This window comes from Phodopus roborovskii, unplaced genomic scaffold (assembly GCF_943737965.1).
Source record: "Phodopus roborovskii unplaced genomic scaffold, PHOROB, whole genome shotgun sequence".
Classification (NCBI taxonomy): Eukaryota; Metazoa; Chordata; class Mammalia; order Rodentia; family Cricetidae; genus Phodopus; species Phodopus roborovskii.
This window is the reverse complement of record NW_026126447.1, coordinates 20,750,708-20,765,662: the sequence shown is the minus strand read 5'-3', so window position 1 is coordinate 20,765,662 and position 14,955 is coordinate 20,750,708. Positions and strand designations below refer to the sequence as shown.

Sequence of the window (14,955 nt, the reverse complement as noted above, 5' to 3'; positions counted from 1 at the left end):
CACAAAACAAAAATAAGACAGTGAAACTTCCTTTACACTTCATCTTAAATATACAGATGTCATTCACAGATTTACTTTTTATTTTTAAAAAATTACTTCTCATTTTACATACCAACTCCAGTTCCCCTTCCCTCCCCTTCTCCTGCAGCCCCCCAGCCTCTCCTCCTACCCACCCCCATCCACTCCTCAGAGAGTGTATGGCCTTTGGGGAGTCAACAAAGTCTGGCATAGCAAGTTGAGGCAGGACCTAGGCCCTCTCACCTGTATCAGGGCTCCAAACAGCCAGTTCATGCCCCTGGGATAGGTCCTGGTGCCACTGCCAGAGCCCTCCCCAACATATCAAGTCACATAACTGTCACCCACACATTCAGGGGGTCTAGTTCAGTCCCATGCAGTTTCCCTAGCTGTCAGTCCATAGTCTGTGAGCTCCCACTAGCTCCGGTCAGCTGTCTCCATGGTTTTCCCCAACATGGTGCCCTTGTTCATATCATCCCTTCCCCCTCTCCTCAACTGAACTTCAGGAGCTCAGCCCAGTGCTTGGCTGTGGTTCACTGCATCTGCTTGCATCAGTTACTGGATGTAGGTTCTATGATGACAATTAGGGTAGTCACTAATCCAGTTAAAGGGGAAAGCCCATTCAGATAATCTCTCCATTATTGCTAAGAGTCTTGGCTGGGGTCATCCTTGTGGATTCCTGAGAATGTATCTAGCATGGTGCTTCTCCCTAACACCTAATGACTCCTCTGTCAAGATATCTCCTTCATTGCTCTCCTCCTTTCCTCCCCCAATTCAGTTTTCTAGATCCCTCATGTTCCCATCCCCCATGCCCTCCCTTCTGCCCCTCCCAATTTACCCAGGAGATCTTAACTATTTTCCCTTCCCGGGGCCCTCTATATGTGTCCCTCTTAGGTCCCCCTTTTTACCTAGCTTCTCTGGAGTTGTGGATTATAGCCTGCTTATCCTCTATTGCTTTACCTCTAATATCCACTTATGAGTGAATGCATACTATGCTTTTCTTTCTGGGTCTGGGTTACTTCACTCAGGATTTTTTTTTCCCCTAGTTCCATCTATTTTTCTGCAAAACAAGATGTCATTGTTTTCTCTGCTGAGTTATACTCCATTGTGTAAATATACCATGTTTTCTTTCTCCATACTTTAGTTAGTGGGAATCTAGGTGTTTCCAGGTTCTGGCTATTACAAATAATACTGCTATGCACATAGTTGAGCAAATGTCCTTGTGGTATGATTGTGCATCCTTTAGGTATATGCCCAAGAGTAGAATTGTTGGGTCTTGAAGTAGGTTGATTCCCAATTTTCTGAGAAACCACCATACTTATTTCCAAAGTGGCTGTACAAGTTTGCACTCACACCAGCAGTGAAGTATTCTGCTTTCTCCACATCCTCCCCAGCATGAGCTGTCATCAGTGTTTTTTTTTTTTATCTTAGCCATTCTGACAAGTGTAAGACGGAATCTCAGAGTAGTTTTGAGCTGCATTTCTCTGGTGACTAAGGATGTTGAGCAATTCCATACATGTCTTTATGGCGATTTGAGTTTTTTCTGTTGAGAATTCTGTTTAGATATGTACCTCATTTTTAGTTGGATTATCTTGTATTTTGGTGTCTAGTTTCTTGAGTTCTTTATATATTTTGGAGACCAGCCCTCTGTCAGGGTTGGTGAAGATTTTTTTTTTCCATTCTGTAGGGAGCCTTTTTGTCTTGTTGACTGTTTTGTTTGCTTTACAGAAGCTTTTCAGTTTCAGGAGGTCCCATTTATTGATTATAGCTCTCAAAGTCTGTGCTACTGATGATATATTTAAGAAGTGGTCCCCTGTGACAATGCATTCAAGGCTATTTCCCACTTTCTCTTCTGTGAGGTTCAGTGTACCTGGATTTGTTTTGAAGTCTTTGATCCACTTGGATGTGAGTTTTGTGCATGGGGATAGATATAGATATATTTTCATTCTTCTACATGTTGACATCTACTTATGTCAGCTCCATTTGTTGACAATGATTTCTTTTTTCCATTGTACAATTTTGGCTTCTTTGTCAAAAATCAAGTGTTCATGGGTGTGTGTATTATTATCAGAGTCTTTCATTTCGATTCCACTGATCTACATGCCTGTTTTTATGTCAATAGCAAGCCATTTTTATTACTGTAGCTCTATAGTAGAGCTTGAAGTCAGGGATAGTGATTCCTCCAGAAGTTCCTTTATTGTACAGGATTGTTTTGGCTATCCTTGGTCTTTTGTTTTTCCAAATAAAGTTGAGTATTATCCTCTCAAGGTCTGTGAAGAATTGTGCTGGGATTTTGATGGGGATTGTATTAAATCTATAGATTGTTTTTTTGTAAGATTGCCATTTTTACTATGTTTATCCTACCTATCCAAGAGCATGGGAGATCTTTCCATTTTCTGATATCTTCTTCAATTTCTTTCTCCAGAGACTTAAAGTTCTTAGTATACAAGTCTTTCACTTGTTTGCTTAGAGTTACCCCCAAGGTATTTTATGTTATTTGTGACTATTATAAAGGGTAATGTTTCTTTGATTCTTTCTCAGCCTATTTATCATTTGTATATAGAAAGCTAGTGATTTTTTTCTTTGTTGAGTTAATCTTGTATCTTACTACATTACTGAAAGTGTTTATCAGCTGTAGGAGTTCCCTGGCAGAATTTTTGGGGTCACATACCTATACTATCATATTATCTGCAAATAGTGAAAGTTTGACTTCTTCTCTTCTAATTTGTATCCCCTTGATCTCCTTTTGTTGTCTTATTGCTCTAGCTAGAACTTCAAGTACTATATTACATAGATTCAGAGAAAGTACACAGCCTTATCTTGTTCATTATTTTAGGAGAATCACTTTCATGTTGGCTGTTGGCCTTTATTATGTTTAGGTATGTTCCTGTTATCCCTGATCTCTCCAAGATCTTAATCATGAAGGGGTGTGGAATTTTGTCAAAAACTTTCTTAGAATCTCATGAGATGATCATGTGGTTTTTCTCTTTCAGTTTATTTATATGGTGGATTACATAGACAAATTTTTTATGTTGAACCATCCCTGCATCTCTGGAATGAAGCCTACTTGGTCATGGATGGTTGTTTTGAAATGTTCTTGGATCCAGTTTGCCAGTACTTTATTGAGTATTTTTGTGTCAATGTTCATGAGGGAGATTGGTCTGTAATTCTTTTTCTTAGTTGTGTCTTTGTGTGGTTTGAGTATCAGGATAACTGTAACCTCATAAAAAGAGTTTGTCAATGTTCCTTCTGTTATGTGGAACAACTTGAGGAGTATTGGTATTAGCTCTTCTTTGAAATTCTGGTAGAGTTTTGCACTGAAACTATTTTTGGTCGGGATACTTTTGAAGACTGCTTCTATTTCTTTGGGGATTATAGTCCTATTTAAATTGTTTATCTGGTCTTGATTTAATTTTGGTATGTGGTACCTATCAATGAAATTTTCCATTTCTTTTAAATTTTCCAATTTTGTGGAGGACAGGTTTTTTAAGTATGACCTAATGATTCTCTGGATTTCCTCAGATTTTCATTTATGATTTATTAATTTGGATATTCTTTCTCTGCCTTTTGGTTAGTTTGGATAAGGGTCTGTCTATCTTGTTGGTTTTATGGAAGAACCAAGTCTTTGTTTTGTTGCTTCTTTGTATTGTTCTCTTTGTTTCTATTTTATTGATTTCAGTGCTCTGTTTGCTTATGTCCTGTCCTTTACTCCTCCTGGGTGAGTTTGCTTCTTTTTGATTTAGAGCTTTCAGGTGTGCTGTTAAGTCACTAGTGTGAGATTTCTCTACTTTCTTTATGTAGGCACTTAGTGCTATGAACTTTCTCTTAGCACTGTTTTCATAGTGTCCCATAAGTATGGGTATGTTGTGCTTTCATTTTCATTGAGTTCTAAAAAGTCTTCTTTATTTATTTATTTCTTCCTTGTTCCAGTGATGATTCAGTTCAATTTCCATGAGTTTCTGGGCTTTCTGCAATTAGTGTTGCTGTTGAATTCTAACTTTAAGCTATGGTGATCCAATAGGAAACAGGGTGTTATTCCATTTTTTTTTTTTTTTTTTTTTTTTTTTTGTATCTGTTGAGGTTAGTTTTTGTTACCTAGTATAATAAGGTGCTGAGAAGAAGGTATATTCTTTTGTGTTTGGGTAGGGTGTCCTATAGATGTCTGTAAAGTTCATTTGAGTCATAATATCTGATAGTCCCCTTATTTCTTTGTTAAGTTTCTGTCTGGCAGACCTATCCAGTGGTGTGTTTGCAGTCTCACACATTAGGATTCAGAGTTTGATGTGTGATTTAATCTTTAGTAATGTTTCTTTTACAAAAGTAGGTGTCCTTGTATTTGGGGCATAGATGTTTAGAATTGAGACTTCATCTTGATGGATTTTCCCTGTGATGAATATGAAATGTCCTTCTCCATCTCTTTTGATTGAGTTTAGTTTGAAGTCTATTTTGTTAGATATTAGGACAGCTACACCTGCTAGTTTCTTAGGTCCATTCAATTGGAAAATCCCAACCCTTTACTCAGAGGTAATGTCTGTCTTTGAGGTTGAGGTATGTTTCTTTTATGCAGCAGAAGGATGGGTTCTGTTTTCATATCCAGTCTGTTAGCCTGTGTCTTTTTATAGATGAATTAAGACCATTGATATTAAGAAATGTTAATGACCAGTGATTGTTAATTCCTGTTATATTTGGGTTTGTTTGTGGTGGTGGTAGTGTTTATGTGTTTCCCTTCTTTGGAGTTTGCTGGTGTGAGATTATCTATTGCCTATGTTTTCACTACCTTCATATCCCCCCCCATTCTGTTAGCCTGTGTCTTTTTATTGGCGAATTAAGAATATTGATGTTAAGGGATATTAATGACCATTAATTGTTAATTCTTGTTAGTTTTGGATTTGGTGGTGGTGGTATTGTGTGTGTGTTCCCCCCCCCCTTTTTTGGCTTTTAGTAATGTGCAATTGTCTATTGTGTATGTTTTTGTGAGTATAGCTAACTTCCTTGGGTTGGAATTCTCCTTCTAATACTTTTTGTAGGGTTGGATCTGAGGAAGGGTATTGTTTAAATATGGTTTTGTCATGGAACATTTTGTTTTCTCCATCTATAGTGATTGAAAGCATTGTGTTCTCTTAATGTCTGCAGAATGTCTGTTCAGGATCTTCTGGCTTTCAGAGTTTTCACTGAGGTCAGGTGTGATTCTTACAGGTCTGTCTTTATATGTTACTTGGCCTTTTTCCTTTGCATCTCCTAATATTTTTTCTTTGTTGTGATGTTTAGTGTTTTGATTACTATATAGCAAGGGGACTTTTTTGCTGTTTTGTTTTGGTTTGGGTTGGTATTCTGTAAGCTTATGTATCTTCATAGACATATCCTTCTTTAGGTTGGGAAAGTTTTCTTCTATAGTTTTGTTGAATACAAACTATACCTTTGAAATGGACCTTCTATCCCTATTATTCTATACTTTTGTTGAATATATTGTCTATATGCTTGAGTCGGGCCTTCTATTCCTATTATTCTTATGTTTAGTCTTTTCGTGGTGTTGTGTGTTAAGAATCTGTTGGGTTTAACATTTACTTTTGTTACAAGCAGTTTTCCCACCAGCATGGTCCCACAGCCATGCCAGCCCCAAATAACACACAGTGATGCTGTATTAGATATAAAGCTGTTGACCTGTTACTAGTTTCTTATTTGCCAGCTCTGTCTTAAATATTAACCCATTTCTATTAATCTAAGTGTTTCCTTGTGGTCTTATCTTACCAGAGAGAGGGTTTGGACCTTCTTCTCAAGTCCCTATAACTTAACTGTCCTCTATTACATCTCCCAGGATCCTCCTTTTCTCCTAGTCCCACCTATCTTGCTTTCCTATTGGCCAACAGGGTTTTATTCATTAACCAATAAGAGAAACATATTTACAGAATGACATTTTCTATCATTCTTTGACTGATGAATCTATGTCTTCTATTGTATTTTCAGTGCCTGAGATTCTCTCTTCCATCTCTTGCATTCTGTTGGGTATGCTTGTATCTGTAGTTCTGTTCATTTACCCAAATTTTCCATTTCCAAAATTCCCTCTCTCTCTCTCTCTCTCTCTCTCTCTCTCTCTCTCTCTCTCTCTCTCTCTGTGTGTGTGTGTGTGTGTGTGTGTGTGTGTGTGTGTGTGTGTGTGTTTTATCACCTCTATTTCAATTTTCAAGTCTTGGACTTGTTTAGTTGTTTTTCTTGGTTTTCTTGGCTTTTATTAAGGGATTTATTTATTTCTCCCAATTTTTTATTTGTCTTTTCCTTTATTTCTCAAAAGGAATTTTTTGTTTCTTCTTTAAGGGTCTCTATCATCTTCATAAAGTTCTTTTAAGGTCATTTCCTTATGCTTCATCTATGCTGGGAAGTTCAGGTCTTGCTAATGTAGGACCAGTAGTTTCTGGTGATGCCATATTGCTCTGTGTGTTGAATGTGTTCTTACACTGCCGTCTACCATCTCTTCCTCCAGTTGGCACAGGTAGGACCTATAGCTCCAGTGGTAACTCTTCCTCCAAGTGCAGCTGGGTCCCTTCCTCCAGGTGCAGCTGGGGTCTCTTCCTCCAGGTAGAGTTGGGACCTGTGGCTCTGGTGGTCCCTGTCCCTCCAGGTGCAGGCAGAGCCTGCAGGTGGGGTGGTTGCTGATGAGGCAGCAGGGGATGGTTGATGGAAGAGGGTGTTGCTGCTGGTTGCTCTATGTACAGAGTTTTAAGATTAGAAGCAAAGTCCTTTCTCTGATTTTGTTCAGTGTGAGGTATGTACAAGAACCCAGAAGCCAGCCCCTTAAAGTCAGGTAAAAAGAGTGCTGGCAAGCATGGATCAAGGTGGACAGAAAGGCAATGAAGCATTCATTTCCTTGGAGATCTAGGAACTGAGTCCCCACCTGGTTTCCCAGCTCTCCAGATGGCCCCAAAGCTAGTATAGCACCATGTTATTCAGTGTCAGTGGTCAGCCTCTATGCCCATTGAAGGCATGCATCAATGGGTTTGTATGGCATAGTCATCCATAGTCATCCATAGTCAGATTTAGGTTCATCCCAAACAGGACACATGGTCTTCTTGGAGAAATCTTTAAAGAAAAGGCAGCAGGTAGTTCCCAGAATGGAAACCTGGGTGACACACCACTCTTTCAGTCCTGGCTTCCTCTTGCTCAGTTGCTGCAATGAACACTGCTAGATGGGCCCAACCATTAACCCTCTAAGATTTCTCAGCCTCTCCTCTCCTTTCCTAAAGAAACTGGGTTCTTAGTCCAAAGAAGTTGAAGGTAGCAGGACAGTGGTTACACACACCCTTAATAGCAGCACTGAGAAGACAGAGGCAGGTGGATCTCCGAATCTGAGCCAACCTGATCTACAGAGTGAGTTCCAGGACAGTCAGAACTACACAGAGAAACCCTGTCTCAAAAAATAAAATAAAAATAAGATGGATGGATGAATGGAGATAGATAGGCAGACAGACAGACAGATGAAAGTTGAATGAAGGTGGCTTGAGAAGATGTCAATGCATTACTGGAATGGGTGATTTGGAGGTCAAGTTCTTGCACAGGTGAGTTTTCATTATGCCTTCTGGGCCTGTACAGCCAGACTAGGCCTGGCCACAGACTGTCAACAAACAGTGGCTGAGACCACTTTCTTTGGGGGCATCCCTGGGCTATGGGCCAGTAGCCAGATGTGTGAGGAGCTCTGGTTTCTGCATGCACACTGTTTGTCTTGCTTGCATGTTGCATCCCTCATCCTGCACCACCCACGGCCCCAGGATCAGGGAACAGGACTGTCTGGTTCATGGAGATGCTGCCCTGCTTCCCTCAGGATGTGGCTGTTGAGTTCTCCATCTCACCACCCAAGGCTGCCAGTGATGAAGACTGTGTTTTAATTGGTTGACTTCACCCTCCATCCTTTCCCACAAATATGATCTCCCTCTGCTTGAGTGGATACTATCCCTTTCAGCTTCCTCCTTCCTACTGCTTGAATAACCATGTTATGTGTTGCTATGCAGCTTTTAACTGCCTTCATCCCCTCCCCCCTCCATCATTTGCCTTGTTTTTTCCATGTAGTATACTCTGTCCTTGTCCCTCTGTCGCATTCATCCTCTAAGGAAGCAGCTCAGAAACAATCTAGATATCGCCATGGTGCAAGAATGTGTAAGGCTTGTTACATGTGAACAGTTCCTATTCTGGGTCAACAGAGAGTGACAATTAAGCAATGTAAATATATTTATTATGAATGGCTGCACTAAAGATGAAATTCAAAACAATATCATGTACCATGAACAGATGTTTCAAGATTAGGATCGATACATGGAAACAGGCGGGTGCATGCAGAAAGGTTTGCAGTGATGTGACAATCACCATGCAGAACATGGTTGACAACCAGCTTTGCAAATGCAGAGTCACCCACATCTGGTTTCCTGAGCAGGTCATAGTGGATTCCAGCTGTTTATTCCTGGCAGAAGGAAGGGAGCCTACAAAAAAAAACTATTAGTTTATTAGTTGGCTGATAGAATTTATCAATTGACTGCAAGATTACACAAACACACATGCCTATTTTGTAATGCTACTATGAACATATGATTAATATTTATGAAATATGTAGCTCACTTAAAATTCTCTTATGTAAACACACGCACACCAAATGTTCTTAAATTTATGGGGGGAAAATTTCACTAATAGCAATCCCTAGAAATCACCAAAAATAATTCTTATTTACATAAAACTCATTGAAGTGTCTGCTTCTTTTGCAATGATTCTAACAAAGGGCAGACTAGGTAAGATTCACAAGAACATAAAGATGGGGAGATTTTTTTTAATCTCTGAGGGCTTAATTTTACACTGGTGTATCAAAATAGCTTTAGATAAAATTAGACATGTGGGAAGGAATATATAGGAAGAGAATGTATGGTATAAATATCCAACGGAGGGATGTTTGTCATCTGCTTTAAGCAGGCTCCTGCATCTCACACAGACTCATTGATTGCTAGTGGACTCACATGTGGGTTTTCAGCATCTATCCAAGGCAGTGGACCATGGGCATATTCTGTGGAGTGTCTCTGTAGTCTAATTAATTTCTTGAAGATTATTAATAGAATGTTGTTATGACCAAGAGAAACATTTTTAAATCTGCTTACGACATTGTTCAAAATAACCTGGGATTTTGAAAAGAGCACAAAAATCAAAGTTTTTGTTTCGAAACTAAATAGAAATGATATGTCCCTATCCCCTCTCCCCTCGCCCAGTCACCATGCCACCAGTTGACTCCAACCATCCCTGCCTCCAAGTGATCTCCAGCACAGACAGGTTCCCAGGGTCATCTACACTCAGAAGCCTGAAAGCTGGTCCCTACCCCTGCTCTGTGCACCACAGCAGGCCTCTGAGAGGTGCTGCTTTCTCACCTGTCTCAGCCAGGTGTGCTTCCCTGGGAAGATGCCTCACTGTGCCCTTGGTACCACCAGCAGCTCATCCAGCATCAAGTGACACTTGGTGTTTCATCTAAACTATGAGATCTTCAGTGATAAGAGAGCTAAAATCAGGCTGTTCGCATTGCCTCTCTCCAGGTAGCCTCCTTATTCTCTAAGTAATGGTTCTGATGGGGACAAGAAAAGCCATGTACTGACTTTGGGGCCACTGAAGATGGCAAATGTCTACAAGGTTGCCTGGGTCTACATGGCTGTCCTTGCTCAGTCCTTTCCTCCTGGAGTGTCACCTGTGTAAAAGTAAGGCTAGGCTAGGCCTGGGATGAACCACCTTCACCAAGTATTGTTTTGTTTCGTGTTGAACGAACATGTCCTATTCTGTAATGCAGGTCCCAGCCCACCCTCCGTTGAATAATATATTTTCAGTGATTCTGAAAATGGGCCGTGAAGCCGTCTGCCACATGGCTCATGTTTGCACATCTCCATATAGTTACGATTGCCGAATTTGACAGTATAACTCTGAATCTGATTAATTAAGAATGTGTAAAAACAAAGTTCTTGCATTATAGCTCGTGCCTTATCTTTGTGTCTTTTACTGTGATGTTGTAGAGCTTGGATCATATGGAAAACTAAAATATTATGACACAATGACTGAAGAAGGTAAGGATGATTTCAGAATTGTATGCCGTTGGCTTTTTCTTTCCCTTCTTTCATTTATGGTGTCTGTTGCTTGCCCATTTTTTAGCCTCTTTATTTTCTTCTTTGCATGACCTCAGCAACATTGTGTGATTTGGTTTTGGTTTTTGTTTTGGGGTTTGTTTGGTTTATTTTGTTTTGTTCGGTTTGTTTTGAGTTCTGCATTTTTGTCTAGTTTTTGCCATTGTGTTTAGTTGGAATTAGAGACGTGCAATACCATGGGTAATCATGTTATTCCATTCAAACGATCAAACCATCCCAATTATATAACACACGCAGAGAAATGGTGTCGGCAATGTAAGCACAAATCAACACCCACACACTCACAGGAACATACAGAAACTCGTCCCCCGATACTCTCCTGAGATGCCCTGCACTTCAGAGGGGTATTAGTTTCCGGTGGATTTGTGGTTTGTGCAAAGCAATAAAACACCTCAAGTATCGCATACACCAGCCTGAGACCAAGTTCTCAAGCAGAGGGCTGTGGGCCGTGTCCTAAGGCCCTGCTTCCCCTGCCAACTCAGACAACAGCCTTAATCTGATAGGCCAGAGTATTCCAGGCATTCCAGGCCTCTGAATAGTTTATATGAGACTCCCTCCCTGTGAGGTCAGGTGAGTCATCTGAACAGTTTCCTAAATAGTGACTTATTTTAAAATGCACTTTCTAATAATTTCCCGTCCTTATCGCAGAGAATAACTTTGTTCCAGGGAGAATCACTTTTCATAATTATTTAATTCTGGAACAGAATCATCGAACAGCAATTTGATGTCCTTGAATCTTGTAAAGGGAGACATCTTCTCATCCTAGCTGCAGCCCCACCCCACACATACCTCCACATCTTCAGGAATACATTATGTTTACTAAAAAAATTATTTTTACATGATTCTTTCTCTGATACTAATGAGCAGTCAGAAGGTACCCTAGGACGTCCTTCAACGCAATAAATTGCCAAATGTGTTGCATATCTTGCATTCAGCTTCCAGTATTTCTTAGCTGCCTTAGTTTGCCAAAGATCTCCTAGCTGCTTTGCATGCCCAAAGTGGACCATCTGACATTTCTGGGTAAGAGGAATCCCCTCCTCAGCCCCTCCCAGTTCTGGCTTCTGTGCATACCCCGACCCTCCTCCATTGTTCCCCGGGGTCTCTGGCTAACCACGGCAATGTAGTTAAGTGATCAGGCCACTAAGAAGATCTCAGGAGAGTCCTGACAACAGCCAGAGAAATGAAGATCCTTGAGCAGTGAGAGACCCAAGAACAGAATGCTGCCTATAAAAGTGCCCTTCCACCAGGGGACAGAAAGAGCTCTCTGAACATTAAAGGAAGCCCCTAGGTGGGCTGTTACTCCTGGCTTCGGGAAGAGGGTTTGTTAACTTCTACTGGCCTGTTGCTAATCTCCACTGTCTCCTTGACATCCTGTCCATGGCCTACCAGCCCCAACTCCCGTTTGTCACTTTAGTCTCCCTTTTCTTTCTCTGTTTCTTCCTTTCCTCTTTGTATAAGCATCTGAGCCAACGCTGCTGTGCAAAATTCCCTTCCTCTTTCCCTGCTACCCCAGAGTGAGATCGCATGGAGATACAGTAGTGGTCCTACAAGTCTGATAGTATTACTTGCTCATGGCTGGAATTTGGATGAAGATAGAGGTCAAACTGTTGTCTGAACTAAGAACCAAGGATGGTCCTTAGGAAGCTTGAGCACGTGTTTTGGTGGCCTCATGGATCACTTCTAACATTATCTCTGACTTTCCTTCCCCTCATGTATTTCCTAGTGTCTTATTCTTGAGTAACCATCCATCCCCATTATAAGCAAATAAGAACTAAAGCAATGTTCCATGAAAGAGTGTCCTGTGATGTTACTAGGTATATTTGAACAGCAAGGAAGGAAAGGAGGAAAGGAGCCATATTTGAAGCACTAAGGGACTTTTGACTTAGATTTCTTTACCAGGTGACTCTTGGCTTTTGACTGTGCTGTAAGACATCAGCCTACAAGGGATCACACAGAGGGCTCAGGTGTGCAGGGTTCTCAGGCTGTTTTGGTCAGAGAAATCTTTCTTAAGTGGATCTTCTTGAGGGAACATCCTGGAAATGCTACCTGAGGTTAACCCTCATCTGGAATGAAAACCTCTGAAATGGTAAAATCTGTTCAGCCCTCTCAGACCACACTATTGAACAGGACAAGTCAAATTTGGCTTAAACCTAATTCTTAAATTCCATCAAAGAGACCCAGAGTCAAATTAGATCCCTCAAAGATGACAATAGACATATTCTCAAGGACTTCTCATCTCTCACTTAAAAATAATAATCATGACTGTAATTTAAAACTCTCCATGCTGTTCAATTTAAGGGAGTGTAGTAAAGATGGAGGTGTTTGGGGCAATAACTATGGGTTCACCACCTTTGGGAAATACTCCACTCCATTTCCACAGGCATTGGCACTGTGGCTAGTCCTCCAGTAAGGCTTTATTAGCTCATGTGATGAGTCATCATTTACAACTATTTACAGGGATTCTCTAGACATGATGTAAGGTCAGCTGCTCGCAGCAAATCCCGTTTGTCCCCCTTGAATGGATCAAATGGGAAGTTGCGTTATACATGTCATCTTGTCTCCAGAGAAGAATGGAATGGGGATTTTTACACACACAGAACTGCCCTAGCTGGCACATTATTTTTGAGCACCTACTTGTGCTAGGCATCCTACTAGGTACTCTGAAGAAACAAGATTGGAGAGCAGGCAGTTGGTCCCTATGAAACTTATAGACGAAGGTAAACAATAACAGAGAATGACTGAGGGCACCAGGAAGAAAATGGTAAACACCAGAGAAGTTCAGAAGATGACGTAGAAGAAAATATCTTCCAGTAAGGAAGAGAGAAGATTTTTACCAGAAAGATGGTCTATGAATGATCCCTAGAAGGTCAACAGACATAGGATAAACTGGAGGAGGAAGACAGCAAGGACCAATTGACTGGCCCAAGAGGAAGATGAAACAGGGAGGCTACTCCAGCATTTTGAGTCGCTTTCACCTGCTGGGTGCAGCCCCATGGGCTGTGTAAACTTTGTATTGTCTCCCCGGCATCATGACTACACAGGTAGACTGTAATGACAGTGGAAAAAAATCAAGGTTCACAGAAGTATCTTAGTACTTGAGGAAACTGAGGTTCCAAGGAGCAAAGTGACTCACCTGGGAATAGAGACAGGAAGTGATGGTGTGGGGCCTGAACTCAGTACAAATCACACCAAAGCCCTGCCTTGTGCAGGTGGCTCTGGGAGCACTGACATTCGAGTCAAAGTCATAGTGTCTGCCACCTTGTTTCTTTTTGTTTCTGTAACAAAGTGCCCCAACAGATGCAACAGCACAAGACATCTATTCATCAACACGAGGATGGATACCGTGCTAGGGTAGGGTGCTAGGGTAGGATCAGGACCTGTGGCTGTCAAAAACAGTCTTTATGAGAATTTATGCCTAGTGAGAGACATGAGAGATAAAGGCTGTAAGACATTAATCCTGGAACACTCAGCAAGGTCCATCTCTCAGCCTTGGGAACCTGGAGCAGGCAGAGTCCCTGAAGCCCCAGACTTGCCCCCATCAAACATTGCCTCCACAGCTTCACTCCTGTGTTCCAAGATGATAAGCTGTCTAACCAATGTGTCCCCTTAATACAAGCTGTGTAGGAGGAATTTTATAAGCATGACAGGTTAGTGAGCTTTGCTTTTCCCAGGACTGTATTTGCTTCTGGAACAAGATATTCATGGAAACTCTGCTGAATGACCCTAATTGTTGTATTTCCATGACCTCAGCTACACAGAGAAGACAGTCAGACAGACAGACAGAGGGGAGGAGAGAGAGAGGGAGGACACTCTATCTCCTTGTCTCCTTAGACAATAATACTGCATATTCATGGAAGATCAACTTCAGATCTTTAAAGTGAGCAATCCATAGTTCATTTCTCACATTGGAGAATTCTCAATAAACTGATCATGACTTGGGGTGGTGGATGAATCCTAGGAGTGTGGCTTCAGGTGTGCAGACACCACCCCAAGACCACTGGTGGAACAAGATGCCACTACAGACTTCTTCCCTCAACATTGCTCTAAATGCAAGTGTATAAACTACTTCAGCGATGGTGAGATGACTTAGTAGGTACAGGCACTTGGTACCAAGTCTGATGTCTCAAGGTGTATACCCAGGACCCACATGGTAGAAAGAAAGAATCAATTCCCACAAATTGTCCTCTGATCTCTAGATACACGCCATGGCACAAGCCCTACTTCACCCAATAAATAAATAAACTAACAAATGTACAAAAGAAAAAAGTTAGCTCAACATTTTTTTCCAGCTAAACCCAATGTCTCAAGCATACTAGGCAAGTATTCTATCCCAGACTGACCTACTTTCCCAAGCCCCAGTTTATATGATGGATTTAAAGCAAAGGCAATATACATAAGTAATCATTTCTGCTCTTTGGAAATCAGCATTTTATAGAGACAGGTAGGTAGCTGGGCAGTTTCCTTGACTGACACTGTTGAAAGCAGTAATATGTGGTGAAAACTGCTTGCATCGCATTGTCCTGAATCCATTGCCACTTAACATAACCATTTGCAGAAGAGAAGGTTTCGTTACTGTTTAAAAGAAGCAGTCATTGTTCATTTGTATAAGTTAAAGTAGGGCAGAAAACTTTGTGATAGTGAGAACAAAAATGGTGAAATTAAGCCTGTTCCGTGGCAATTAACAGCTCCTTTACCTAACCTACAAACTACTAATGTCTTCCATGGGATGCTATACCATGTATGTGGCTAGGTATTTTTTTTAAACCCATTGTTTCAAAGAAACAAAAGC

At 41.0% G+C, this 14,955-nt stretch overlaps 1 protein-coding gene across 4 annotated transcripts in view; it reads left to right on the top strand.

Annotated features, from left to right (window-relative positions):
- The window catches only part of Slc24a2 (solute carrier family 24 member 2), a 229,003-nt gene that overhangs the window by 163,489 nt on the left and 50,559 nt on the right, over positions 1-14,955 (top strand). For 2 of the 4 annotated variants that reach the window (XM_051188134.1, XM_051188133.1), the window contains one exon: positions 10,038-10,088. The exons of the other annotated variants lie outside the window; for them this stretch is intronic. In XM_051188134.1, coding sequence (XP_051044091.1) covers positions 10,038-10,088 — 51 coding nt within the window. The remainder of the gene's footprint in view (positions 1-10,037; positions 10,089-14,955) is intronic. 4 annotated transcript variants of the gene reach the window in all.